Genomic DNA, 26,937 nt, shown 5'->3' with positions numbered 1-26,937 from the left:
TAATAAAGTTTTTTTAATTGAGAAAATGCCCTCGTCTTTTTTTTTATATTATATATTATTTCAATCTTCTCGGTTTATGATATATATCAATATTCTCTAACTTTTTCAAAATCTAATTTTATAAGAAGGAAGAGAATTAAAATCTATTTTTGTTCATCTAATTAATTAAATTTTTTTTTAAATCTAATAAAATTTTTAATTAAGAGAGTTAGTGATAATTCAGGGAATGATAGCACGGTGAACTGATGGGCCAAGAGCTGTGTTGATGTTGTGCTGTCGTATAAATATAATAAACAAAGAAAGAAGCCAAATTGCGAAAGAGGAAAGAGAAAGAAAAATGAAATCTTTGTTCCAAACGCTCCAAAGCCCAAAACTGGCAAAACCCCACGCCCTCCCCTCCGATCACCATCGCCGACTCCGGCGTCGCATTCGTAGCGTCGAATCCAAGTCCGAGGCCATGGTGCGCACGGAGTCTGAGAAGTCGACGCCGAAGGCGAAGGAGAACAAGCTTTGGGGCGGGAGATTCGAGGAGAGCGTCACCGACGCGGTTGAGAGGTTTAGCGAGTCGGTGTCCTTCGATAAGCAGCTCTACAAGTTTGATATAATGGGGAGTAGGGCCCACGCCAATATGCTTGCGCAACAGGTATTCTATTGGTGTCGGTTTTTTATTTTATTTTATGCGTTCCTAATGTTCGACGAAATTACTCACCGGGTGGAAACAATGTGATAGCCTCTGGATAAGGCAATTTGAATCGATGAGATGGGCAGCAATATACAAATGTTTCTTATTTGCACACGATTTTTTGTGGCATTCTTTGAATATCATATCGACTAAACTTTTTATTCCATTATAGTTTCAAAATGTTCATCTTAGCCAAGCATGAAAAGAAGATCCTTTTATGAGAGACCTGTCTTATTATATGTCTTTTAGTATGATAGTATTTATAGTTAAAATTACCGACAAGAGGTTGAGACACTAAAACTTGTTGATTGTTAGTTACACCTGTGCGCTGCAAGAATTACGTCTAGACTCCTCTGTCTTAGTTTTAACAAAATTCTTCTAGTTGTTCCAAATAACAAATTTTTAACCTCTGTGTAGAGGGCCCAACTGTAGAAGAAACTTCAAAAGGGAGAAATAAGGCATGTCTTCTTTTATGGTTTACATTGCATCTGATTCTTCTTCTTTTCCTTTTTTTTTTCTTTTTCTTGCCCTCTTTTTGATTCAGTTTTTTTTCTTCATAATATTCATTATCTTGTCTAATTGTTACGCTTCTACAGGGTCTGATGACTTTCGATGATAAAGATAGAATTTTGTGTGGTCTTGATGAAATAGAGAGGCGCATTGAAGCCGATGAATTTGATTGGAGAAAAGATAGGGAGGATGTACACATGAATATAGAAGCAGAACTCACTGATATGGTTGGCGAACCTGCAAAGAAGCTGCATACTGCTAGAAGTCGAAATGATCAAGTTGTAACAGATCTGAGATTATGGTGTCGTGAAGCCATTGATAAAATTCTCACTTACATCAAACAACTTCAGGTTCCTTTCTAGAATAACTCCACCCTGCTCTTACCGCTACTGGCCTATAAATGTAATAATCGTGTTTCTTGGTAATATTAACTGCTATTTGATCCGTTTATATGTTACTTCATAAAATTAAGAGAACCCTCTTAGTAGATAGTTTTCTAATTGACAGTGCAAAGACAAAATCAAGGCTGTTAGCTCCTGTGATATATTCTGCTCTTATAAGATATGATTTGGAAGTGTATGTAATAAGACAGTTGACTGTAGATATTGTAATAGTTGTCCTATTAATGGTTATAAGAGTTTAAGTAGAAAAATACTGCAGAATTTCTGATAGTCATATGCCAATGTGTGCTTTCTGATATTCCTTTACAGTTCCATTTCCGATAATAAAAAAATCTTTGATGCTTGATAAAAACATCTTTTTTACATGTATCATATGTTCAGTCCAATAGTTAGTTATCAACATTGACAGCTATTCTCTTTAAACTTATTGAATTACATGCTTCAATCAGACCTGAATCATTTCTTACAATTTCAGGTGGCATTGGTTTCATTAGCTATAAGGAATGAAGGATTAATAGTTCCTGGTTATACGCATCTGCAGAGGGCGCAGCCTGTTTTGCTGCAACATCTTCTATTGTCATATGTTGAACAGGTTTTTCTTTTTCAATCATACCTTGTTTCCTTTAGCTTCAAGAGATCCAGAAATCATATTGTTTATTATTATTATTTATGGAAAAGTCATTTCATCATTGGCATACTATTCATCTCTGTTATGGAACTTATTTCCACTGCCAAGTGTGTTTGTCACTTAAAATTGTTGTATACGACCTCTTCTACCTCAAAAAAATTCTCTTAACATGAAGCTGTGCAATAATTTTAGATGCATTTTTTGATTAATGAGGAATTAGTATGTGAACACTTTGATATACTACAGATGCATCCTTGATGACAAAACATGGTTGAAATCGAACTAATTCTTATGTTGTTATGATAATATGGTTAGTTGGACCGTGATGCTGGTCGGCTAGTGAATTGCAAGGATCGATTAAACTTCTGCCCACTAGGTGCCTGTGCTTTGGCTGGAACTGGGCTCCCAATCGACAGGTTCATGACTTCAAGGGAATTAAAATTTTCTGCCCCTATGAGGAACAGGTATATTTTTCTGAAGTCCTACAGCTTAACATAACATGCAAGGGATCACTTCTTTACCTACTAAAACTTGTTGTCTCAGGCCTACTATTCTTCCATCTTTTGCATAGAAATTCAACTACATACCTCTTGTATGCTTACATGCTGTGGTTTTGTATAACACAACTTGATTTGTATCTTTATTTCAAAATAGTTGTGCGTGGCAAGATACAATAATGGATGGATAGATTTAGGAACTTCCATGGCATCTTGTTGTGGAACTTTTCCACATGATCCTTCTATTTTGCCATCCCTTGCAAACCAAACCTTATATAATTGTCTGTTCCTTTAATCTTTCTCTCCTTCAATTGAGTTGTCAGTGTATTATATGGAAGGCAGTTAGTACTTGGCTTTGAGCCTCCAAAAGTCCTATATTTCTTACTAAACATTTTCCTCCCCAACCTTAGAAGTTAGAACTCCTCCTACTCTACAAACTCTATTTGATGTGGGATATAAGATCAACTGAAGGGCAGAATCTATTGCTGATACTTTCCAGATTGCAAATAAGTTTCTATTTAGGTTACTGTTATACAAACATATTAATCTCAGTTAGACAGTCATGAAATATTTTATCTGTTCTCCTTAGGTGTATAGCTTAACAAAACAGAAATATTTTATTTTATTTAGATTAATATTTTTAAAATTCTGAAGTTACCTCTGCTATCTTATTATATGGAAAATCTTAAATACAATGGTGAGGGTAATTTTAAAAATTTTAAAAATATTAATTTAAATAAAACAGAATATTTCTGTCCTGCTAAGCTAATAGAGGTTAAATTAATTCATTGGCTTTTCTGAATATTTTTGATAAAAAAGGGCCTCTTTAGATAAAACAATAAGGTAGGGTTAAAAAATCCATAATGTAGGGTTTTTCTTTTGTTGCAAATTTTCCTTTATTTATTGTAGAGTGTTATACATGATACATATGAGCAAGAATTGTTAAAAGCATGAGCTTTTTTTAAGTACGGCATTAATTGTCATCAATAATCGAGAAGTAAGATACTTCTTGAGGTTATTCCACTTTAAAGCGTATGAGTTGAGGTGCAGGTGATTTGCATCAATTATCCTGTTTGTTCTGAATTCAGGTCCTTTTCTCTTCCTGATAGCTTTTATTGATATGCAGTATTGATGCAGTATCAGATCGTGATTTTGTTTTGGAGTTTCTGTCAGCTAACTCTATCATAGCCATTCATCTTTCACGACTTGGTGAAGAATGGGTTTTGTGGGCATCAGAGGAGTTTGGGTTCTTGATACCAAGTGATTCCGTCTCAACTGGAAGCAGCATCATGCCACAGAAGAAAAATCCAGATCCAATGGAACTTGTTCGTGGAAAATCTGCTAGAGTTGTTGGAGACCTTGTAACTCTCCTTGTCCTGTGCAAAGGGCTTCCACAAGCCTATAACCGTGATCTTCAGGTACAGTTTGAAATTTCATTTGGTATTTTTATCTTCAGCTCATACATGTATACAATAATAATAGCTAGGCACAAGCGGAGTGTGTGGTCATCTTCATCTTACAGAGAAGTTTGGACCTCATGATGCTTTCTTTTTCCTTTTTCTCTTGGAACAGGAGGACAAGGAACCTTTGTTTGACAGTGTCAAAACCATTTTAGGGATGCTTGAGGTAACTACTGAGTTTGCACAAAACATTTCTTTCAACCAGGCAAAAATACAAAGTGCTCTACCAGCTGGCCATCTCGATGCCACAACCCTTGCAGATTATCTGGTAAAGAAGGTGAACTCCTCATCACTTTGCCTTTCAGGTTCGACAAGTGCGATTATCTTAGCATCTACAGTTGAATGTGATAATGGAGATTTGTTGTTCATTAGCTTTTCTGATTTCACTGTTTGCGTTTAATCATATGGAATTTTGTTTCATTTGCCCTTTGTGCACAGGGAATACCATTCAGAACTTCTCATGAAATAGTTGGAAAATCTGTTGCTTTGTGCATTGCAAGGAAGTGTCAACTTTCGGAGCTTACTCTTGACGATCTACATAAGATAAATCCTGTCTTTGAGGAGGATGTTTATGACTTCTTAGGAGTGGAAAAGTCTATAAAGAAATTTACCTCCTATGGATCGACAGGTTCAGAACAAGTGGCTGAGCAACTTAGCTACTGGGTCTCAAAGCTTGAGATTCTTTAAGCAGTAATTGGGCTGAGTGGGTGATCAGAGTGAGTACCCAGATTTCAACATCTCAAAGGAAGCCATCGAGTTCGGCAAGGAGCTTCGAGCAATTTACTAAGGTTTTAGAGAATCGTTTTCGCTGAAAAGTAGGTACTTTTGGTAAGCAAGTAGCAACAGCATGCTATCTTTCTGGGTTATTTTGATATTTATATATTTTGATATCATGAGGGCGAGACAAATTGTTATGTACTTCTTTTCTCAAATCTTCTCTGTGTGATGCTTAATTTATGAATTTATTAGGAATGGGTTAATTAACTGTCTGTTGTTCTTCGGGATGCCGATGACACAATTTTGTTCTCTCTCTCTTTGATATTGCTTTGAGAATGGAAGGTTGGAAGAAAAAGACTGGAATGATGAAATGTTTTGCTTGCGCTATGTTCATCATAATTCCCACTGATTTATTTCTTGGTGAACCTAATTTCTCTTAACCTTTTTGACCTTTGAAGACAAAGCTAAACCAGTTAAAAGGCACTAAAATGAGATCCCATCCTATTTAATTTTGTTCATACATTGGGTGGCCACTCTCTTTTAGGGAAATTATACTTGGATCCTTAACTATAACCGAACTATTGTTTATTCTTACGTACGTCCTCTTATATATTTTTATTGATATTTAACTTTCTAAATATTTAAGATGAAAGCTGAGAGAGCAAGACAGGGAAGTTGGAAATAAAATAATATTTTAATATTCATTATCTATGTCATTAAGTGGTAAAAGATATTTATTTCAAGTGGGAGGGTGTTAACTCTAATCTTTAGCAGTAGAAGAATTAATATAGAAGCAGAGTGTAATATCGAGATAGACACTACAATCTATTACGAGAGAGTTTTTATCTGCGGCTCCTACAACGATGAGACAAATACCCAGTTAAAGGCACTCCCTCTAATAATGCCACGACTAACTCCTCTTGTACCACGTGTCATCCTCCTCACACGTGGCCACCTCACGTTATCCGAGGAGCTGTTCCTAAGGAACTCTTCCTCGAGAACTCTTCTACTTCTCCTTTCTCTTCTACCTTTTAACCCCAACCTAGGGGACGTTGTGGCCATTCACCATTTAATAGTTTCCTCCTGCTATAGAAGAAGAAGAAAAGATCATGAGCAGCAACAGTGGCACGGAGACGCGTACGTTTCTGGACGAGATCCGAAGCATGGAGAAAGGTTGGTTCTTCGACTTGGGCCATCCCCTTCTCAACCGGATGGCTGAGAGCTTCGTCAAGGCTGCTGGGGTATTCTCGTATTTTCAAACTCCTCTCTTATTATTCTTATTATTTGCTCTTTTGGAACATATTTATCTGAGGACTTAGATATAGAGTTTGTATTCTAAATAGATATATTTATAGAGAGTTTTACATCATAACTATTTTTGAAAACTTCCAAAATATCATTTTTTGACATTGCATTCTTTAAAATATCTTATTTGTCGAAAGAATATTCATTGTTAAATGAAATCTTTGGACTCTCTGTGGATTGCCATTGTTATTAATATTTAACAGAATATGCATAGAATATTTCTAATAGATTATCTTTAAACTATAAAGATGACTAAAACACCTTTTTCCCCCTCGAAATGTGAAGTATACAATATTTATCAACGATTTTTATTTTAAAGAAAAAAGATTTTATCTTTGCACTATGATATTGGGTTAACTTGGGATAGCTTTTGAATCATTTTAAACTATTTATACAAGCGCAACATGATGTTATTTTGTGTACACCATTTTGCTTTCTGAATCTACGTTTGGTTGTAATCGTGATTAGTTACGTTAATAAACGGAATGATATTTGAAAGCTTGAAGAAAATAGTCATTTGGCAATTATCTGTCTCTGTGTCGAATTGCTAAGTTTTATCCATGGCTATTTGATTCAGATTGGAGCAATCCAGGCAGTCTCAAAAGAGGCGTACTTCACGGCAGTGGAAGGTAACTATCTTGCTCAGTTAATGACAAATCCGCTCACTTGTTAGTCCTAATTCTTTTTTTCCCCACCACTTCTATAGGTGCAGGTATGGATACGAGTGGAGTGCCAGACATAGCAGCTAATAACAAGAAGCATAGATTCTCTAGTCTGAGAGGTAGGAATTTTGAGTTGATATGTTGATCTTATTGAACTGATCCCGGATGCATTGACAGACATCGATGTCGCATTGTTTTGCAGGGGAGAATTCTGAGAAGTCACTGGAAGCCATGGTGAGATTCTTTCTTGTTATTTGCAGCAATATACCTTGATTTTATTCTTCTTCTTCTTCTTTGATATATTTCTGTTATGTTTTCAGGTGAAGAATACTGGCAAAGAGGCCTTCCAGTGGGGTAAGGAGTTTTAAGTTTAAAGTTTAAAGTCATTTATTTGTTGCAAAGATGTACTGACTGACAGTAATCATCAATGTAAAATATATACATTGTATATGCCAGCATACATCAATAAAGTAACTTTAATGCCTGTTTGAATCTTATAGCATATGGTTTCTTCTACTATCTGTGTGAAGGTATGGCAGCTGGTATGTACTCAGGCTTGACTTATGGTCTCAGGGAGGTTCGTGGAACTCATGACTGGGTTAGTTACAGTTCCCCCTTTAATTATTGGAGTTAAACTTTAGTTCTCTTTTATATTGATCTATTCTTGAGATTTATTGAGAAGACTTAGTTGCTAGTTTAATAACCTAAATTGCTCGAGCAGAGGTTGTGTTCCAATTCTGCTAGACTCATATTTTATCTAAAATACAAAACTTCTATTTATTTATAAGTCAAAGTTCACTTTTTGAATTAATTATAATTATAATTTTTTTGAGTAGTCGGTGAGTTAACATTGTCGGTCGCTCTTTGCAGAAGAACAGTGCAGTTGCCGGAGCCGTCACAGGGGCCGCCTTGGCTCTGACTTCGGACGCAGCGTCTCACGAGCAGATTGTGCAGTGCGCGATGACCGGAGCTGCGCTGTCCACGGCTGCGAACCTTCTTTCCGGCATATTTTGAGGCCAAGATGTAGGTTTAGCTTGAAGCTGAGATGGTTTTTGATTTCATAACTGAGATTGTGTATGGAGACACAACTCTTTTTCTATTCCAGTTCCTCTGTTCTGTTTTGCTCATAAGTTCGGCTGTTCGGAGTCAATTCAGTTGTTGTTATCATCAGTTGAACGGACTTTCTCACTTTTTATTGAGTCACACTGTTGTTGCTTTGTTGTGGCTCAAATTTTGAGGCATTTCAATTAAGATCATCGAGTCATCAAATAATGTAGTTGAATTTGAGGAACAATCCTGGAATAATTTCAGATTCTTTTCAGGATTCCACTTGAGATGTTTATATCTTTTGTTGCAAAACTCTTTTAATCCCATCAGAGTTCAGACAGACCTTAGATAGTATAAAAATCGGTAACATCATTTTTCCTCGAAGAACATATAACAGAGGTCTTTGGAGTATATCCTCTAATTTTTCTTTTAAAATTATTTTGTACTTTTTCCTTATCATTCCATAGCCCAAGGTTAAATATAAAGGGTGAATTATTTTTAAATATAGAGATATTTAAATTTTATCGAATTTTAGTTAATAAAATAATATATTTAGTCTAAGTTTTAAGTCATATATAATTATTTAGGGTTGGAATCTCATGCCCTCAAGATGCATGGGTCTAGTGATATTATTTTATAGTTTCACACGATTCACTGAGCTCCAATGAGCAAAAGACAGAGAAGAGATGATGTCCAAAGGGAATCGTGTGCATTATTACACCCGCCTCACATGGCAACCTTTGATTGGATTGAACCACAAATGCTTGCAGACGAGCCTGCGGACAATCCGTGCCATGTTCAACGAATGAAAGCACCTGTGGATTACCTACCACAAAATCTTTCCCCAAAGTTAAAAAGAGCAAACCCACAGTAGAAGCCTAAAGCAGCAGCAGCAGCAGCAGCCATGAGTACCATGAAATTTTGCCGAGAATGGTGAGCACCCACTAAGTATAATTTAACCACCTTTCCATTTTTCCTGTCTGTTTATAGATCATTCCATCTTTTTGTGATGCCTTATAGTTTTCTATATATTTATATTCCTTATTTCTTTGGTTCAGCAACAACATACTGTATCCAAAGGAGGACAGGGAACAAAAGATTCTCCTCTATGCCTGCCGTAATTGCGACCACCAGGTCTTTCCACATCCTAAATCTTCTGATTTAGTCTAATATGTTCTTATGTTCTAAATTTTGAGGTTGTAAGTGTGGAGCTATACAAGTGGTCAAGGCCCAAATATTCTTTAGATTCCATTGGGGCAAAAGAATAAGGTTTGTTTGGAAATGTGGACACAATAGATGATTACTTTGGTTGCTTAGCTAGTGTTCTAGCTTTTTGTTGCTGGAATGCAAGTATAAATTTTGGGCATTCTGAGCTATGTGGATCGAGCTTGGTCAACTTTAATACAAGCACATAATGGCTGTGAAGTTGTACCTTGTTAAGCATGTTGTTGTTAGCAACCTTGGCAGGTTCTGTATTTATGGACTGGATGAGTTTACTTCCATAATATATTTTTTGCGACTTGGTTACCAGAATGTCTTTGTTGCCAGAGAATTTTTTTCTGATTCAAAGCTGAAATAGAAATTGAACTCAAATCTTCCTTTAGGAGTAAGGAAAACATCGATTAATTTTTTGACTATATCAATCCTTTTGGGTTCACTTACCGATAATATATTGGAGTACACAGAGATAGTGAGCATCTTTGTTATCTAGAGGCTAGATTGCACAATTTTATGATCTCAGTCTAGCTATTTTATTCCCTTTCGATTATCTGTTTGAAAGATAAATTCATGTATTCTGGTTGTCCTTACACAACTTAAGGAACTTTTGCTTCATGAAACCAATTCCTGTGAGTCTCATCCTGTATACTTCTGAACCTGTTTAAAGGAGAAACTTATGTAGTTAATTTTGATAAGAAATAAAAAGGATTCTGTGACAAACTCTCTATAATTCATGCCCAGATAAGAAATAACTTCTTCCTGCCTCCTCAGGTTTATTTTCATAAGGCATAAGGTTGAATCATTTTGTCATCTCTGCATCTGATTATGGTCCTTGCTCTCAGGAAGTTGCTGACAACAGTTGTGTCTATAGAAACGAGATACATCACGCAATTGGTGAACGCACACAAGTCCTACAAGATGTAGCTGGTGATCCGACTCTTCCTCGTACGAAGGATGTACGCTGTGCTGTATGTGGCCACCCAGAGGCTGTGTTTTTCCAGGTTTGACCTCTTCTACGATCTCACACACTATGAAGAAGGATCACGATATTGAAATGATTGGTTGATTCATGCAACATTCAATAGATTGCGATCCTGTTTTGGCATGTTATCCGATTAGAAAAGAACAAAGGTATCGTATAAAATTAGGCTAACTTCATGATGCTAGATTCTAATTTTTGTTAATGAATGATTCTCGGAGTTTAATACAACTGTTTTAAGAAAGTCATCCTTAGAGATATTCTAATATTCCTTGAATGAATAGCTTCTCTATGTCGTCTGGAAGTCCTTAATATATTTTATTCCAAAGTAATTATGGAATCTGTAACTTCATAAAGTGAGAGAACAGACTAAAGTTTAAATTACCAACTTCAGCACAATTGCATGTGAACCTTTCTAGCATCTCTATAGCTGGTTAAAGTTAGTAGATATGAGTAGCAGACATCTTTGCAAGACTATTCAGTTTTATCATTTGAAATCTATATTCCGGTAGAATTTGCAGAAAGAACCTTCTATGATTAACTTACTGCACCATATCTTCTATCTACCTAGAGAACAACATTACCATGACTGAGAAATTAACAGTCAAGGATGCCCTATCTAGTAGATGCCATTCTATCTGAATAAAGATCCACCATCTGAGTATATTTCAGTTGGTTATGGTTCATATCTGGCACGCTGAACCCGGTACAGGAAATTTTAGGAAGAAATATGAAACCAATATTTCCACCACTCTCACCTCCTCATGCTTTATATTAAAATTTTCTTTTTAAATCTTGAGATGTGTTTATGTGTGTATTCTTTGTCAAAACTTTGCAGGCGACCGCCAGAGGTGAGGAAGGTATGACTCTTTTCTTCGTATGCTGCAACCCAAGTTGTGGACACAGGTGGAGAGATTGATGGAAATTTAGTAGCTTAGTAGTGGGAGATCCATGGAACTATTATTAACTCTCATAGTTTAATCCAAGTGCTTGGTAAGAGATGTAACTTTCCGGCTGACGGTAAGGGGGATTCAAATGAAGTTATCTTTTGGGGAACAGTTCATTTATTAATGCTTCTCAATTGTGTCTCCTTTTATTATACCAGCACTTCCTGTTCTCCTTTGTTTGATCACTCATCTTATCTCCATTTTGGATACTGCAACGGTGGAACCTAATTGCAAAATGCTCAAAAGAGAAATGAACGAAAAATAAATTCAAGGACAGTAAAAATCACTATAAATCATAAAATTATTGCTCATGAGAATGACTCATATCTTGTTCTGGGTTACAGCCTCGTCATCGACATCTTTCATGCAGTCTTCCCAGTAGAAAAGCCCAAGTAACACACAAGTGGGTCCGAGATCATATGGGTCCATGCATCAGCAATAGGCCATCTCCCTGCCAATCCAACGGTTCTGATTTTGGCCCAATGGGTACTCGCCGTAACCGTAGCCACCGATGTTGACAGCCACCGGCAATGCCACTGACCTCCGAGGGCTAAGATAGATAAAATGACTGTAAAACAACTTCATCTTCAATGCCAAGATTAAACATGTTATTTCAAGTAACTCAGGGCAGTGGAACAACATTTTTACAAGTCTAGAAAGTAATACTTCACAACGAGGAAAATGTTGTCATGAGAATATCCATATTAGCCGACAAAGTGCAATAAAGAATCTGCGTGACAAGCTTTCTTTCCTTTTAATTTTATTATAAAATAGGAAAAGGTCTATACATAACAAATACTGGTGGAGTCATTTCCCTCTACCAGCTTTCTCTTTGAACATGCTCCCCCTAACAAAGCCTTCAAACTAATTCCCTGAAGGAAATCCAATTTCCCTCCCCAAAAAAATGGACCAATATATTGGCTGGCGGTTGAGAAACTGCAAGTTACAAAAGATTTCTCTACGGCTGAACTGCAGAGTGGAAACAAATTAGAAAACTTAATTCTTCTACAAAATTGTTCCATTCCCTACAATAATGAAAATGTCCGCGTGACCCATTCAGATAGCCTACGCATCTTCGTCGTCATCTCAGCACTTTTGCCAAAGTAAGACTCTGCATTTGAAAGCATCACCGAGGCATCATGCTTGACTGCATCCAAAGTTCGATAATAATTGTTTTCCAGTCTCCTTTTGATTACTTCAAGAGAAAACTGAACAGGAAACCTGTGGGAACAACACATGATCGAAAAGATTTTAACAGAAGGGATATAGCTATGTACCAAAATGATATTTTCTCAAAACTAACAGATGGGCACACTAACACCATGCAATAATTAAGAAAATGACCGCCATACACACCTTAACCCAACACTTATTTCCAATCAAAATTCCAAATGTCACTATCTCAACATGGAAGTTACAAATATATGATGGCTCAAATACTTAACTCTCAATCAATCCCTTATCTCATTTGACGTGCATGATGAATTGCAAATTAACAAGGCACCACAATTCTCCCCACTTTCTATTTTACCTCCATTGCATGAGTGACACTGATTATGGGAAATACTCTAGGTGCTTCTACCAACAATTGGGCAGCGGCAAGATAATAATGCCTCTATAAAGTCACATATAAATGTGTATATATATAATCCTTAATTCTCATACATTCTCTGAAGTACTTGGCGAAAAAAATTAATTACAATTAGGGAGTAAATTGCACATCACGAACTTGCATAAAATAGACCCTAGAATAAGTCAACAAATTTACAAACAGACATTATGCAATCCAAACATTGGAAAAAGCTTGACAAACAGGTTCATCTAACTTGCTACTGCTCATACTCTTGAATCCTATTTAGATATCGATTCTCGACAGGGCTAACTGTCTAACTGTCCAAGACATAGAGAGTGATAATGCTTGACATTTTTGTGACAAAGAACATCCAACCTTCCCCTGTACCTCAACTATTGCTCAACTACATCTAGAATGAATATGTAACCTCAAAAACCAAAGTTTGCAAATAGATCATGACAATTATCAAGTTAAATGGAAGAAGAATGACAGAATTTATAGCTGCAATTAGACTAAGTTTTGTCACATATGAAGGTCATGTTGTACGATCTATTTTCCTAATCAACCTAAAATTTCTATTATCCATTACTTTTAGTCCCATAAGTTAGCAGCTCATAAAAGACTAGTGCATAAAAAGTACAAATATATACCCCACAAACCTAGACCTGCACACGAATAGAGTTTTCGATCAGATTAGCCCTTTTATATACCTAAATATACCACACCTCAAACTAAATAATAAAATAGGTCTGTGACACAATAACGCTAGATAAAACGTTTATAAGTTCAACATTTTACCTCTAGATGAAAATGTCGAAAAGTTTATTTTATAGAATGGCCAATTATTCAGTGTTTTATGTTTAGAAAACATTAAATAGTTTTTATAAAAAAAACTTTAAAAAAAATTCAGAGTAAAATTTGAATGAGCCGCGATCATTTTTTTGCGATTCTGAGCACAGTTGGCTGCAAGGAATAACTATGTTACTCCAACTTATAGAATGTTTTTAAATCTTTACAACAATATATTTTATTATTAAAATGGATAACCGAACACAAAATTATGACATTACAATTTTTTCTATATATTTTTACTTATATCTTCACAACTTTTCAGCGTTTTATGTGTATCCTCTTTTTCTAATAAATCGCTGAATTGTTCAGCATTTTTTCTTTCAATAAAAATACTGATCATATAAGCGTTTTACTTAAAAAAATGCTGACCTGATTAGCATTTTACTTTTGGCTGAGTAAAATGTTTAACGGTTTAGCGTTTTGTTTAGGGTTACGGTAAAACAGACCCCTTTTGGTATTAAGTTTGGAGTGTAAGCTATTTCAGTAAATATAATTGAAAACAGGTCTAGCACGGTCAAAAACTCCACACAGATACATATAAATATCTATGCATATAACACATTAGTACATTACCTGTTTAGAAAATCACATTTCTGTGCAACCTGATTTAGTTTTTGCACACCATAATTGTCCTGAAACATCATCAAAGAACAATACAATGAAACCTCCATGTCAAGGAAATAAATTACAATAGAGAAAATAGAAAACAACGAATAAAATTTACCTGATTTTTTATAGAGTTTTGCTCTAATTTGGCAATATATGATAACAACTTATCCCTACTTCTGACATCAATATGGGGGTGCACCCACTGGCCATCAGCATCATGAAGTTCCCATGGGCTATGCATGTGCTGTCCAGAACCATCATTCTTGTATTGTATAATAAACTTCTCCCACGGGCTATCAGGAAACTCAGGTGATTTAGGCTTTACTGCCAATATCCGACCCTCCCACCAACTTCCACCATCACCATCCTCATTTCTCCACCAAACCTGGCATTTATCCCTGTGGGTCCAGTTTCTCCCAATCGAAACATCATATCGCATCCTTTCCACAAGAAAATCTGGAAAGGCAACAAGCTCGGGCAAAGTAATTCTAAATGCTTTACCAAATCCGTTTGAAGAAGGATCTATAAACTCAAGAGTGAGTTTACAGCAGCTTTCACCAGATCCTGAAAATGTAGAGTAATCAAGAGTTCGAACTTTGCAAAATTCTACAGCTTTGAGGTCTTTGATCAATTTCCAAGGACCTGCTTCATGCATACGTGGCGAACCTTTAATATATTCTTCATGGCCCTGTAATAGAATAGAAGTATAGATAAATATGATAACAATAGAAGTTCCCATCTAGCATACTTGAAAGGCCTGTATGGCAAAAACATCACAAAGAAAGAGTACCTGTCTCAGGTATGCAACCTCATCACCTTGTTGGGGAATATATCGGTAACCCTCTTCATGCTCTAGCAACATCAACCATGAAAGCTTTCGTGCTGTTTGCTGTTTTCTTTTGTCCAAAGATCTTGGATCCCTAAAACTATAACTTTCCCTTCTATTTCTAGCAGATCTTAGACCAACAGTCATTTTAGAGGTTGACTTCCATTCATCACATAAAAGTTGATCATGCCCATCTATAAAGGATCTTCTTCCACTAGTGGATGCCTCCAGAGAACTACAAGTATGTTTCACCCTGGAACTACTCTCCCTAGCAGTTATGTCATCTGTGGATGCCCTCATGCCCCTAAATCTTGTTCCACGGACATTATCAAGTATAGCTGCACTGAACTCTTCTTGTCCATCTCCAATATGATTGTTGGAAATTGCTGCACTTTCTTCCATATCATATATCTCAAACTCTGAATTCTTCCTACCCCTGGATGATTTTGACCTTTTGTAAACAGCATTGTACATCTTACTATCAGAATCCAAGTGTGACTTCTGTGAACCATGAGAAACAACATTTCTATTAGTACATGCCTCCAAGCTTTCTGACCTATTATTCCAATCATCATGATCTGGTGTCTGTTGACTGGTACCCTCATCCTCTTCACAAATTGATTGAACTTTATTTCGTTCACCCACTGTTGAATTGTTTGATACAAGCTCCAACCCAGAGTTCTCCCAATCTCCTGCAGCAGACGCAAACTTTGAAGAAGAACCATGGGCTTCATTTAGCAATCCTCTTGATTTAATCCTCAGCTTTCGGTAAACGGGCTGCGGACTAGTCTCAAATTGTTGGCTGTTATCAGCACCACTGTTGCTCATAAGACCATTATTTCCACTTATCGCCTTATCAGTGGTAGGTACATCATTGCCCCTGGTCCCGGAAATATACTGGAATACCTCATCCATGTCCATTGCAGAATCAGCCATATTGCCATTAATTGGAAGTGCAATGTGGTATTGTTGGTCAATATGGTGCGAGGACTGCCCATCGCTACCATAACAATCAGGATAGACCTCCTTACTTCTTGTATTGTCCAGTTCTTGTGAAACATAATCTTCATCATTTTCATTTCTGCCTAGGTGACTTTCACGGCCTTGATTTCTAGGATCAGAGGATGTTCCAGACTCGACATTGGACTTATGGTATCCATCATTGTCACCACCTACTATGCCAGGACCATCTGGGCATGCACTAGTTCCAGGGCATACATCTGCTACTGAAGAGTCACTGAATCTCATACGTTTAGAAGACCTCAATTTGACCTCACCCCATTTGATTGTTTTGTTATAGTAGACCGAAGACCCATTAGGATGATCAGATTTTCCCGCTTGCACATTTCCTCTCATTACATCAGTTGTATCAACAGAAAATTGTGTGTGTTCATTTGTTACAGTTGGTTGAGCTGCATCATGATCAGATGGAGCCAATAAAGCCATTACATTATCCTGATTGGAGCGTTCACCTTTCTGACCTTCTAAAGGAATGATTGTCTTTGAATCACGGCGTGGTAACTTAAGGACCAATCTTCTTTTGTTTCCAGCATTTCCCTGAGCTTCAAAAGGTTGAGAAGATTTTGCAACATCTCCCCATTCATCTCTAAAAGATTCTTTTTCCTTTCCATATTTCAACTGGCCATTTTGCATTGCCCTTTCAGATTCAGTGCTTTGATTGTTTGAATCAGGAACTGCTGATTCACTCTCTGCAGAACTGCTCTCTGACTCATCTTCCTCCTCTTCATCTGTTGAAACTCCATTTATCTTAGAGAACAAATTGAGAGCATTGCGTGCAGCACGTCTCTGAGGTCGTAGTGACTTAGACTTGGAAGATTTTTTCTTTGAAGCTAAGCGCCCATTTCGTGACCTCCGCACTCTGTGAGCCCTCGATAGAGTTGTCCCATCACGTTCATCTAAATTTCGTCTCTTAACTCGCCGCCCAGAAGAAGTGGTGACCTCCATCTGCCAAAAGAAATGTCAAATAAGAATGAAATAAAATAGGAAAAAAGAGCAAGTTTTACATATTATGTCTTACTTCTGACTTGTGCTTCCTCCGATTGGATCTTCGAAGGCCTTCCTTATTATTAAGATTACCCTCATCAGTTTCAGCACTACATTCAGAATCACCAGAAGAACTGCTACTTAAACTTTCTTGTTCCTCTTCGACTGAATACTCATCAGTGACGTTATACTCTGAATCTGTATCATCAGTCTGGATTTCAATTTCTTGTTCCCAGTCGATGGCATCTACAACGTCAGGCAAAGGCTCAATCCTATCCAGGTCTATAATCGGTAGCATTTGGAAATCACCAGTATTGACATTGTAAGTAGGGCCAACTGCAAATTTTACAGTAGGAGGGCGCCACTCAATACCAAGAGTGCCTAGGCGACGTTGTTGGTACATGTTCTGATAAGGTTCAGGGTATGGTATCATGCCTGAGATACCAATAATATTCTTTGTTACAAATATTAGACCACATCGTCCAAGGAAAAAAAAAACAATTTACTTGTTTTGTAACATACTTGAATCACACAAAAGGTCCTGTACATTCCTCCGATAAGGTGCTAGCTGTGTTTCCTGGATAAAATTCAGCAAGCTTAGTTTCATAAATAGTAGTTATTGACATGGCAAATACAACATAAAAGGGACCAGCAAAGGATAGTGACCATTCAACTTTAGCATGGGTCTGCGCTCAATATGGTTCAAACTTTTCCATTAGTTCAAGATTATACCATTAAGTTATGAAAAAGGGCACGCCCTATATTAAACAACAAAAACTGCCATATAAGAGAGAAGCATAGCAATTCAAGCAAACCTGATCCAAAACATTCCCATTAGTATCTTGTATTAGTGGCCGATAGTCTCCAAGGAAAAACTGTTATAATGTGAGACAATGGATATCAAGAAACACAAAGCTGGATATTACTAAAGCATCAAATAAGCTTATAACTCTTGCAAACCTGATCATATTTTGCATCCTTTTGAGACTCCCCTTGCCCAGTCGCTATAATAAATATTTGTCCAACTTCATCTGAGAGAACAACTGATGTTCCATCCCTATGTACAGCACCAGAATAGAAGTAAAACAAAACTAATCAACCAAAAATTAATAGTTATGTACTTATAACATAGTCAAAAAAGAGCATGGATCAGTGTGCTAAGTAGGCACAGCCTGTGCCAACCGGCACATGCCATGTTGACACAAGGTCAACAAATGACACAGGGGTGCCAATAGTACTCCCCTTAAGGCCTCACAGAGGGCTCTAAGGCCTCTTAGAGAACTTTCACAACCGTGAGAAGCCTCCTCAAGATCTCCTGCTACCCTACGAAGGTTATCCCTCCATGCCATTTCCACCGTAGGATATTTGTTTGAGGAAGAAGACAACCGTGTCATGAAATATTGCACGATCCACTTAAAAAATAAGTTGTGTCCATTAATTCAATGTGGATCTTGACTTACTTTCATGCCAGATCGTGAGAGACAAATCGTAATTTGCTAAGAATTAAAATGATTGCAACTTAATTCTCAGAATGGGGTGCAGATCGTGACATAACCCTTCTCTCTTTAGAGCATCAAGATAGGTTCATGAAAGATAAGTCAAGAACCACTTTGAATTAAGTGAAAATGCGATAGGCCTCTCTTTTTAGAGTTTGAAGGATTAGGATTGAGAGGTAGTGCAGCAGATCAATGGCTAAAATGTTGTCGAGGGATGAATTGTACTGGTGGAGAGCCACCAGAGCAAGCACATGGAGGTAGTTGACAATGGGCAGGGACAACGATGAACGAAAGCTACTCTCCATTACATCAACACAGAAGGAGCAATGGTGGAGGGTAGAGGGTTGAGGTTATCTCTATTATCATACTGCCGACCTACACTCCCATGCTGTTGCATGGTAATCCTTGAAGGAGAGTATCTAAAGTTGTCAGTAAATATTTCCTGTACAAGAGATGTCAAAAAGGCATCCAAAACACAATCATGGACACCAATTGCCAACTGCTGTCAATGACATAGAAAAATACATCGTGAGGGGACTTTGATACGGAAGCTGATTCTGAGCTCACAACTGGCAAAAAGAGGACAAACCACAGTGAAGTTATTTTCACCGGATCAACCCCAAATTCTCTGAAAATGCTTGAAAGGAATGAATTTTCTATCTTATCCCATATTATTAAACAAGTAATCACTACAATCAAGTTTTGGAAAGAAATTCATTAATAATCACATGATCTTGGGTTCAGGAACATCACATTTTGTTGTTTCAGCAAAGATGGACCAAAATTAACAAAAATTAAGCAGAAATCAACTACATAGGAGGAAAAAAAATCAATTTGCTTGTTCTTCATGCTCAAGAATATCAGAGGAAATAACTGAATTTGGCCGGATGGAGCATAGTTGTTAGAACCGGATCGAATTGGGTGGTCCGACTAGTGAACCGGTGAACCGATCACCAAGGTTCGAAAAATTGAGATCGGCCTCCCGAAAAATAATACGTATTAACCACATCAGCCGCTCAAATTGGATTGGTCTATTTTTAATTAAATAAAAATTAAAATATCATTTAAAAATGTAGGAAAATTTCTTAAATTTAAAAAAATAAAAAAAGAGAAAATAATAATTACTCACAACTCACATATGAAGCCTAAAAACTAAAAAAAAGTACTAATTTATTTAAAACTGCTGTAACAAAGGTGAGAGAGAGTGAGGAGAATAAATTGATAGAAAAAAGAAGGGGAAGAAATTGAAAGAAAAAAGAATTTTGCCATAGTGAGGGAGAGAGAAGAAAAAGAATATAGTGAAGAAAAGAAAGAAGAGAGAGAAATAAAATAAAAAATCACAGCCAAGGTCATCGGAGTTGAATCTGCGTCGGTGGAGTTTTTCCGAGCTTCTACATTGGAGAAGCAATAGCTATGGTAGGGAGACAAAGAAAGAAAAAGATAAAAATAGTGAAAGAGAGAGAGAAAGAGAAATAGTGAAGAGAGAGAGAGAGAGAAAGAGTAATAGTGAAAGAGAGAAAAATAATAAAACGATAAGAATTAGGTTTTTGCACGTAAAATTAATGACATATTTGTGTTTTCAAATTAGGTTTTTGCACGTAAACCCTTAAAAATCCCTTATTTGCTGGTATACCCCTCTAAAATTCATATTTACATGTATATCACTAAAACACAGTTTTTGCATATATTCCCTTTAAAATCCTTAATTTTTTTGTAGGAATACCCAAGTAAGCTGCCATTAAAATTTGAACAATTTAATATAAAAAGATAAAAATATCCTTATTTTAGTTTGCAAGTATTTCTCTTAGTTAGGGCATTTTTATCTTTTTTATTGAATGATTTAACTTGAAAAGTAACCAAGAGGATATTTATACAAATAATATATATTTTGAGCGTTATACAAACAATTATACTGTTTTTATAGCTATTTTTTAAAATTTTAGAATAATTTTGGAACTATCTATATCTTATTTTAATGTTTTTTTATAAACCAGTGATCTGACTGCATGAACCATCGGTTGAACCAATAAGGCAATAACCCATCGACCCAACCTCTGAGCAGATCAATGTCCGATTCGATTCTGATAACTAAGGATTGGAGACTAACTAATGAAGCATCATGCAAGTATATTTCTTAATAGTTCCTTTCCTACATACTTCCTATTTTACTACAAATTTGGATGAACACTAGAAGATAGGACTTTCCAAAGTTTTACATGTAAATAAGAAAGGAAATTTTCAATTGCCAATTGAAGAGTGGAGCAGTAGACCATGTGGGTCGAGCCTTCAATAATTTGGCAACTTTGTTCAATGCATGTGACTTTTTGCAAAATGACACACACACACACACACACACACACACACACACATATAAAACAAGGGAGGAGAAATAGAAGAAAAAAGAAAAGAATGAAATTTCAAGTTTGAGAAAACATAAAGCTTGCGACCATTATGTCAAAATGCCCTAGAGCGCCGCAAAAGATGAACGAGCAATTAAGCCCATGCCAGATGAAGTACAAAACATAGAAGAGCAAGGCAAATTTTCATAGGTAGGATCTAAATATTTTAAGATCACCAAAGTAATATCTCTAGGTAGGCTTCGGCTCCTTAGATGTTGGATGTAAGTACAATAAGGATCTTGTACTTCATTGATTTTAAGATCACTGCCATAACTTTTCTCTAGATATAGAGAAAATGTATGACTAAAATAAAACTATTTTATAACATAAAGCATAAGTAGATATTATGCAGATCACCTAATTATTTTACAATGATACCAACAATTACAGATCAAGTTTGATAAAAACAGGCATTTAATTTACAGGTGCTAACAATTGATTCTGGATTGAAGGACCCAGGCACCAAATTTTTAGAGAGGATATATTCCCCAACTAATAATTGTAAAAATGACGAATAGGTAAATGTACTAAAGTTATAAAAAAAAAAACTTCTGTTTTGAGCTTTTAGCCAAAAAAAAAAGTCAATTTTCTAATCTATTGGCAAAGGAAAAGAGGATCACCCTATATGATCTTAAGAAAAAAAGGATTAAGTATTAACATCAAGCACTGGACAGAAATTGCTTATTCACCCACAAATGTGAAAGTGGACCACCAAAAGGTCATTATTGGTGAAATTACTTCAGTTGGTCGATGTTGCTTTCCTTGAGGAATGGACTGATTAACAATGAGCACGTGAAATATCTCCTCCAGTTATATGCCACCCTAAAGCAAGGTTTACTACTTGAAAATAACAAGCAATCTAACAATTTCAAGGGAAAATAAATGAATAGCCAAATACAAGGTGACCATAAAATGGACCAACCTATGTGTGGAGGTATCAACTAAGTGAAGAAAAACTCATGCAAATCAAACTACAAAAGTTTGAAAAAAAATAGCCCGTATAAATAATGAGGCAAACTTACGGAGAGAATTTCCCATCCACCAGCTTAAAATGCCCAGTTTCATAAATCCGTACTGGTTTTCCTTCCCATATCTGGATAAAATAGTTAGAAGAAATTAAGATTGAATGAAGAAATATACTATAGATTAATGAAAAAGACCTGAAATACTCACATCCCAAATGATTGTCTTTCCATCATACCCAGCACTCATAGCTATCCGAGGGTTGAAAGGATGCACATCCAATACGAATGTCTGTCAATAGCAGATATTAACCATCAAAAGTTGAAAATTATTAGCCCAACACAAGGTCTGCATACCGGTTAATATCATATTCAAACACAAAATAGACAAAAGAAAAGAATGCCAATGTAAAAAACAGTATTAGCTCTTAACATAAGCTACATGGCTGAATTCACTGATCAACATAGTAAATATGCGCAGCATGGAAATAGGATGCGATGGTCCATCCAGAGACCAATACATTAAATAAAATTAACATCATTGGTAGCAACAGATGGACAAGCTATGGTACAGTGTTTATGCACTCAATATTGGGATAAGTAGGTCCCACAAAGAAATTTAATCATTACACATAACAAGTTTTAAAAGTATTTCAATCTGTGGCTGGATTGAATCCTTTGTGATGGAAATGCTCTAGTGTATTAGACTAAACAAGGACCTCAACGGATGGTTATATTGACCTGAAGAAAAATTGCGAAGGAAATAAGCTTCCCAGACTATTACAATAACCAAATAATGCAGAGAGATACATGCTTGATGTTGAAACATGGTATCAGACTGAATCATTGGTCTTCTTCTCACAACTATAAACTCAAATATCAAATTGCATCAAAGGAGGAAATCTCTTGCAATATTACTTTTAAGTTTTAACCATTAGTCTTCTTGGACCTGTTAGGATGCCACAAATTAAACAACATAATTATCCCTAATTAGTGCACCATATCATCTCAATCAAACATATCCAATTATCCAAACCATGTTAAAAGATTTTCCTAGAAATTATCTATATTGAGTGTTTAATGCTTTCAATAGTGAGTTGAAAGATGATTGAACAAAAAATAGAGCTATTTTACCATAGTTAGACAGTTACCTGCCTCATCTTAAATTTCACAACAAACGAACAAGAAGCAACTGATGCATTCGTTTATTCATTTATTAAGACTAGGTAACAATATCTTGACAATGACTGAAGTATTAAAAGAATGACAAACATGCAAGCCACCAACTCCCATGGCTTCCTTGATTGGGCCCTTAGTCACTTCCTAAGTGAGTCACAGTCCTTTTCACTTCAAACTTCTACTTGTTTCCAAATAAACTCCTCAGCACCCTTCTTGTGGCAATTGAGTCTAAATTAAAAGCCTTTAATCCATAAAACTCTCTCAAGACACATCTACTCCATACCATTTAAAGCAAGACCCCAAAGAGCCAAAGACCCTAGAAAGATCCCATACATTAGTAATATGGGATAGAAATATCAAAATATAATTAGTCTGAGAAATACAACCACAATCACATCTTTTTTCCTAGCTTCTCTCCATACTCTGTCCCTAAAAATCTTTCTCCTTATGATGGATGTGTTCATCTCTTTCTTGCTCAGAGTTGGTCATCTTTCTCAGTCCAACATCCGGGTGGACTGTTCCTTCATCTCCTTTTGTTCAGTCTGTTGTTACATCCACTGCAAACTCATGCTACTGCTGCTTCCCTCTTTCACTGCATCTTATATCATCCCTATAGTAGTTCTTAAGTCCTCTCTCCTGTATCTTTAGAACCTTTAACTATTAAAAAGAGTTTTTTTCTCATGGTTTCCATTGTAACAGGCTTGGATCAATAACTGAGAGATACAATTTCTTATTTTTGGTTCACAATCTTACATTTTCTAATAAACAAAAAATTAATTACATCAATTAGTTATCCAATGAAAGTTGTGCTTCTAAAAATCCAAAACATATTGAACAAGAAAGAACCATCATAACTGCAAATGCTTCCCAAGACCATGTGCTTATAAGGGTCAGAAATCCATCAAATAGGAATGTTATATCTCACCAATGAAATAAATCATATTGAAATTGACAGAGACCAAAACCTAATAGATACTAAAAAATACATATAATAGTAAATGACATCAGAAACTTACAGATTCCTTATGACCAATCAACGAATGGACCAAGCTACCATCAGAAGCATTCCAAACACATATTCTGCAATCTATAAAAAAACATATATATGTAACACACTGAAATTAGCAAAAAAGGAGTTTAAAAAAAAGTCGCAGTGGCTACAACGATAATGACAACAAGAAAATTCCATGTAGCATAGATTGGCATAAAATACCCTGGTTGCATGCTTTTAAATAATAAAATCAAAAACTTAAGAGGTTCTGCTTCTTAACAGAAAAAATAATATCAAGCAAGCTAATAACGGAAGAGCACTCTCTGAAAGGTCACTTTATTTTTTAAAAAAATTAAAACTCAATATGTGTATACAGCAACTCAGATCCATCTGCCAGAGTATGACTTCATTAAAGAGGTCGCGAACCTTTAGATATCGATTGTTTGTACTTCTGCTTCATTAATATGTAGACAATAGTGAACATTTCAAATGGTGATAGTTGAGGTTTATTTTTGAAAAGTAAGTTAATTTCTGTTGTCATGAACCAAGGAGATATGCTCCAAGCTGGACATAAACCCAACAACCAGCTATTAGATATGGCAATTATCGTAGCAACCATAATCATTCAAGGATTTGATTCTGGTTGCACATAATTTCTTTTAATCAACGAATCTCCATACTCTCAGCATGAGAGGAAAATCCTTAAGTAGTAACCAACTGTCAAACTAATCATTCATATTGATAATGGTATGAAGATATTGATATTGAAGTAACTCCGATCATCAAGTGACAGAGCGTTCCCTCCCTCAAGTGACTGATGAATCCCTACCATGACAAGCCACTGGATCACTACCAATGTTTTAAAATCTGTAGGAGTAGGCGGGAGGCCAAGAGGTCCTAGGTGCATAGGCAGGCCGCCTAAAAGTAAGGCAGTAATATAAAACAAAAGCTGTGAAACCTCAACATTTATAGAATAAGGCAATTTTCGTTATCGCCATTGCATGAATAGTCTTAGAGTAGCCACGACAACCTTTTTATTGTTGTCCTTCTCGGGATCGGTCCTTAATGCTAATCATTACAAGAAAAAAGAAAGAGAAATGAAGATAATAGATAGTAAAAACTATGAAAAAGCAACCACTTAAAAAGGATTAAGAACCCCTTAGAACTTACATGATAGGTAGGTTTGGGCACAAGTAGGAAGAGTACCTTCTACTTAATACTAGGGGTCTAACCGAATCGAATTCGGTTAGAAATGTACAAAGATTGGAACCATATCCATTTAAATTGGTCGGGTTCAAACTCAAATCAGATTTTAAAAAATAGTAATTGTAATATCCATATCCAATCCATTTATTTCAGATTAGGTCGGACTCGAATCGGATTAAAATTCAATCGGATAATGGACCAGATTCGAATTCCTCGCGAATAACCAGTATATTATGAAATAAAATAAAATAAAAACAATATTTCAGATTAGGCCAGACTCAATATTTTTTTCCAAAGCAACAAGTCACAGCTTTTCACACTGAATTATGATAGTTAAATAGCTAAAAATTAGCGCGAATATTTTAATCATCCCACCAAAAATGACACTTGCTTAACATATTAAGCAAACATAATAGTAGTACGAAGGTTATTTTTTGAGAGAATCAAGTGTCAAGATTATTCATAAATATAGGAATTAGGAAAATCCAAAGCTTCTATTTAGATAATTTAAATATTGGACTACATAACCATTATCTACGGACTTTAAAATAATAATAACAAAAACTCAAAATACCCATCAGATGGATATTTAGTCATGATCTGCTCCAAATCCCACTGGTCGAATCCAAAACTACTCAAACTGAATCCAACCCATAATATGGATCATAAGATTAAGATCCGACTCCGAAATAGTCTAATTTGAAACAAATTCGGTAATGGATAATTTGGATCCAGTAACACCCCTACTCAATATCCATCCTATAACTTGTTACTGCCTTACAAGGCTTGAAAACCACCTTATTACCAGCACTTAAGAGCCTGACTGACTACTTAGGCGCCCAATTGACTGCCTGGGTGGGCGGTGGCTACGCTCAACCACCTTGAGACCTGTCTAACTTATAGATAGGGCACCTTGGTGACTGCCCTGGCTAAGGTGGACGCCTAAGTCACTACCTTTGCCTACAAAGAATCAAGCATATGTTTGCCATCCTTCTCATACAGCTTTAGGGCATAGAAAGTGGGTTAAATTCCACTTACTCCAGTGACATGCGTCTAACTTCCAATATAAATAACCGTACTTAAAAATTTTTATTACAATATATTGTAATATGTATGATATTAAACTGGCAATTCTGTTTCGTCAAAAAAAGGCAAGTTAAATATATCAAGAAAATCTATCTTAAACTAAGCTCATTTAAAACTGGTTAACAGAAACCTCAGCATTAATAATTACCCTAAATCTGGAAATAGTTGATAACTAAACACAAGTTTCAACCAACATGTATGTTTCCAGTAGCATCACAAATCAAACAATAACACAAGTTATCCAAACTTGTTCAAACAATGATACAATATGAAACAATAGGCCAAAACTTACCCATGATAGCAGCAAGAACAAAACGGTTATCCAAACTCCATACAATCATATTAACCCCACGGGGAGTTGGCTGATATCTCTGGCGTGGACCCCCACGAGTAGGTTGGGGAGGCATGGGTGGTGGAGGAACTTTAAGATGATAAGCACGTGTCCAGCGCCCGACCTTTCCCTAATACAGTGAAGGAAAAAAAAAAGGAAGTACAATCAGAAAGGAATATCTTGAAAAATGTTGAAAATATAACAGGACAGTAGGATGTGCATATTGGTGCAACGTTTCAATAGAAGCATCTAAGATTTAGAAAAGCCCATGTACTTTCTTCATGCAGTTTTATTTCATCTAGAGAAGAATTTACTACAAATCCATTCAAAGGAAATTTCATTGAACATCATTAGGCAAAGCAATCATTAA

General features: G+C 36.1%; 4 protein-coding genes across 4 annotated transcripts in view; 3 read left to right on the top strand and 1 right to left on the bottom strand.

The window, feature by feature from the left end:
• The first annotated feature begins 285 nt into the window (after positions 1–285).
• On the top strand, positions 286–5,162 carry LOC140790962 (argininosuccinate lyase, chloroplastic-like). Its single transcript, XM_073141284.1, has 7 exons — positions 286–643; positions 1,279–1,542; positions 2,069–2,185; positions 2,537–2,685; positions 3,845–4,136; positions 4,291–4,455; positions 4,617–5,162. Exons 1-7 carry the CDS (start codon positions 338–340, stop codon positions 4,863–4,865), a joined length of 1,542 nt encoding a protein of 513 aa, XP_072997385.1. The 5' UTR covers positions 286–337; the 3' UTR covers positions 4,866–5,162.
• A 741-nt stretch (positions 5,163–5,903) lies between these two features.
• LOC140791054 (outer envelope pore protein 16-2, chloroplastic-like) lies at positions 5,904–8,191 on the top strand. The gene is made up of 7 exons (XM_073141427.1): positions 5,904–6,136; positions 6,778–6,829; positions 6,907–6,981; positions 7,065–7,096; positions 7,183–7,216; positions 7,393–7,460; positions 7,733–8,191. The coding sequence occupies exons 1-7, from the start codon at positions 6,005–6,007 to the stop codon at positions 7,874–7,876; spliced, it is 537 nt and encodes a 178-aa protein (XP_072997528.1). The 5' UTR covers positions 5,904–6,004; the 3' UTR covers positions 7,877–8,191.
• A 542-nt stretch (positions 8,192–8,733) lies between these two features.
• Positions 8,734–11,205, top strand: LOC140790437 (DNA-directed RNA polymerases II, IV and V subunit 9A). The gene is made up of 4 exons (XM_073140534.1): positions 8,734–8,842; positions 8,968–9,043; positions 9,970–10,128; positions 10,945–11,205. Exons 1-4 carry the CDS (start codon positions 8,814–8,816, stop codon positions 11,023–11,025), a joined length of 345 nt encoding a protein of 114 aa, XP_072996635.1. The 5' UTR covers positions 8,734–8,813; the 3' UTR covers positions 11,026–11,205.
• Positions 11,206–11,784: 579 nt separating this feature from the next.
• LOC140790436 (uncharacterized) overlaps positions 11,785–26,937 on the bottom strand; it is a 30,198-nt gene continuing 15,045 nt past the window's right edge. Inside the window, exons 13-24 of the mRNA XM_073140533.1 lie at positions 26,529–26,697; positions 23,970–24,040; positions 21,986–22,066; positions 21,835–21,905; positions 17,878–17,974; positions 17,733–17,792; positions 17,440–17,494; positions 16,952–17,352; positions 14,878–16,878; positions 14,203–14,775; positions 14,052–14,110; positions 11,785–12,274 (exon numbers count right to left, since the gene is read on the bottom strand). Of these exons, the coding sequence (XP_072996634.1) occupies positions 12,079–12,274; positions 14,052–14,110; positions 14,203–14,775; positions 14,878–16,878; positions 16,952–17,352; positions 17,440–17,494; positions 17,733–17,792; positions 17,878–17,974; positions 21,835–21,905; positions 21,986–22,066; positions 23,970–24,040; positions 26,529–26,697 (3,834 nt within the window). The 3' untranslated portion in view covers positions 11,785–12,078. The remainder of the gene's footprint in view (positions 12,275–14,051; positions 14,111–14,202; positions 14,776–14,877; positions 16,879–16,951; positions 17,353–17,439; positions 17,495–17,732; positions 17,793–17,877; positions 17,975–21,834; positions 21,906–21,985; positions 22,067–23,969; positions 24,041–26,528; positions 26,698–26,937) is intronic.

Source organism: Typha latifolia, chromosome 6 (assembly GCF_019914945.1).
Source record: "Typha latifolia isolate L0001 chromosome 6, TyphaL0001v2, whole genome shotgun sequence".
NCBI classification, from domain to species: domain Eukaryota; kingdom Viridiplantae; phylum Streptophyta; class Magnoliopsida; order Poales; family Typhaceae; genus Typha; species Typha latifolia.
Note: the sequence above shows the minus strand (reverse complement) of the source record. Positions and strands in the feature narration are given on the sequence as shown.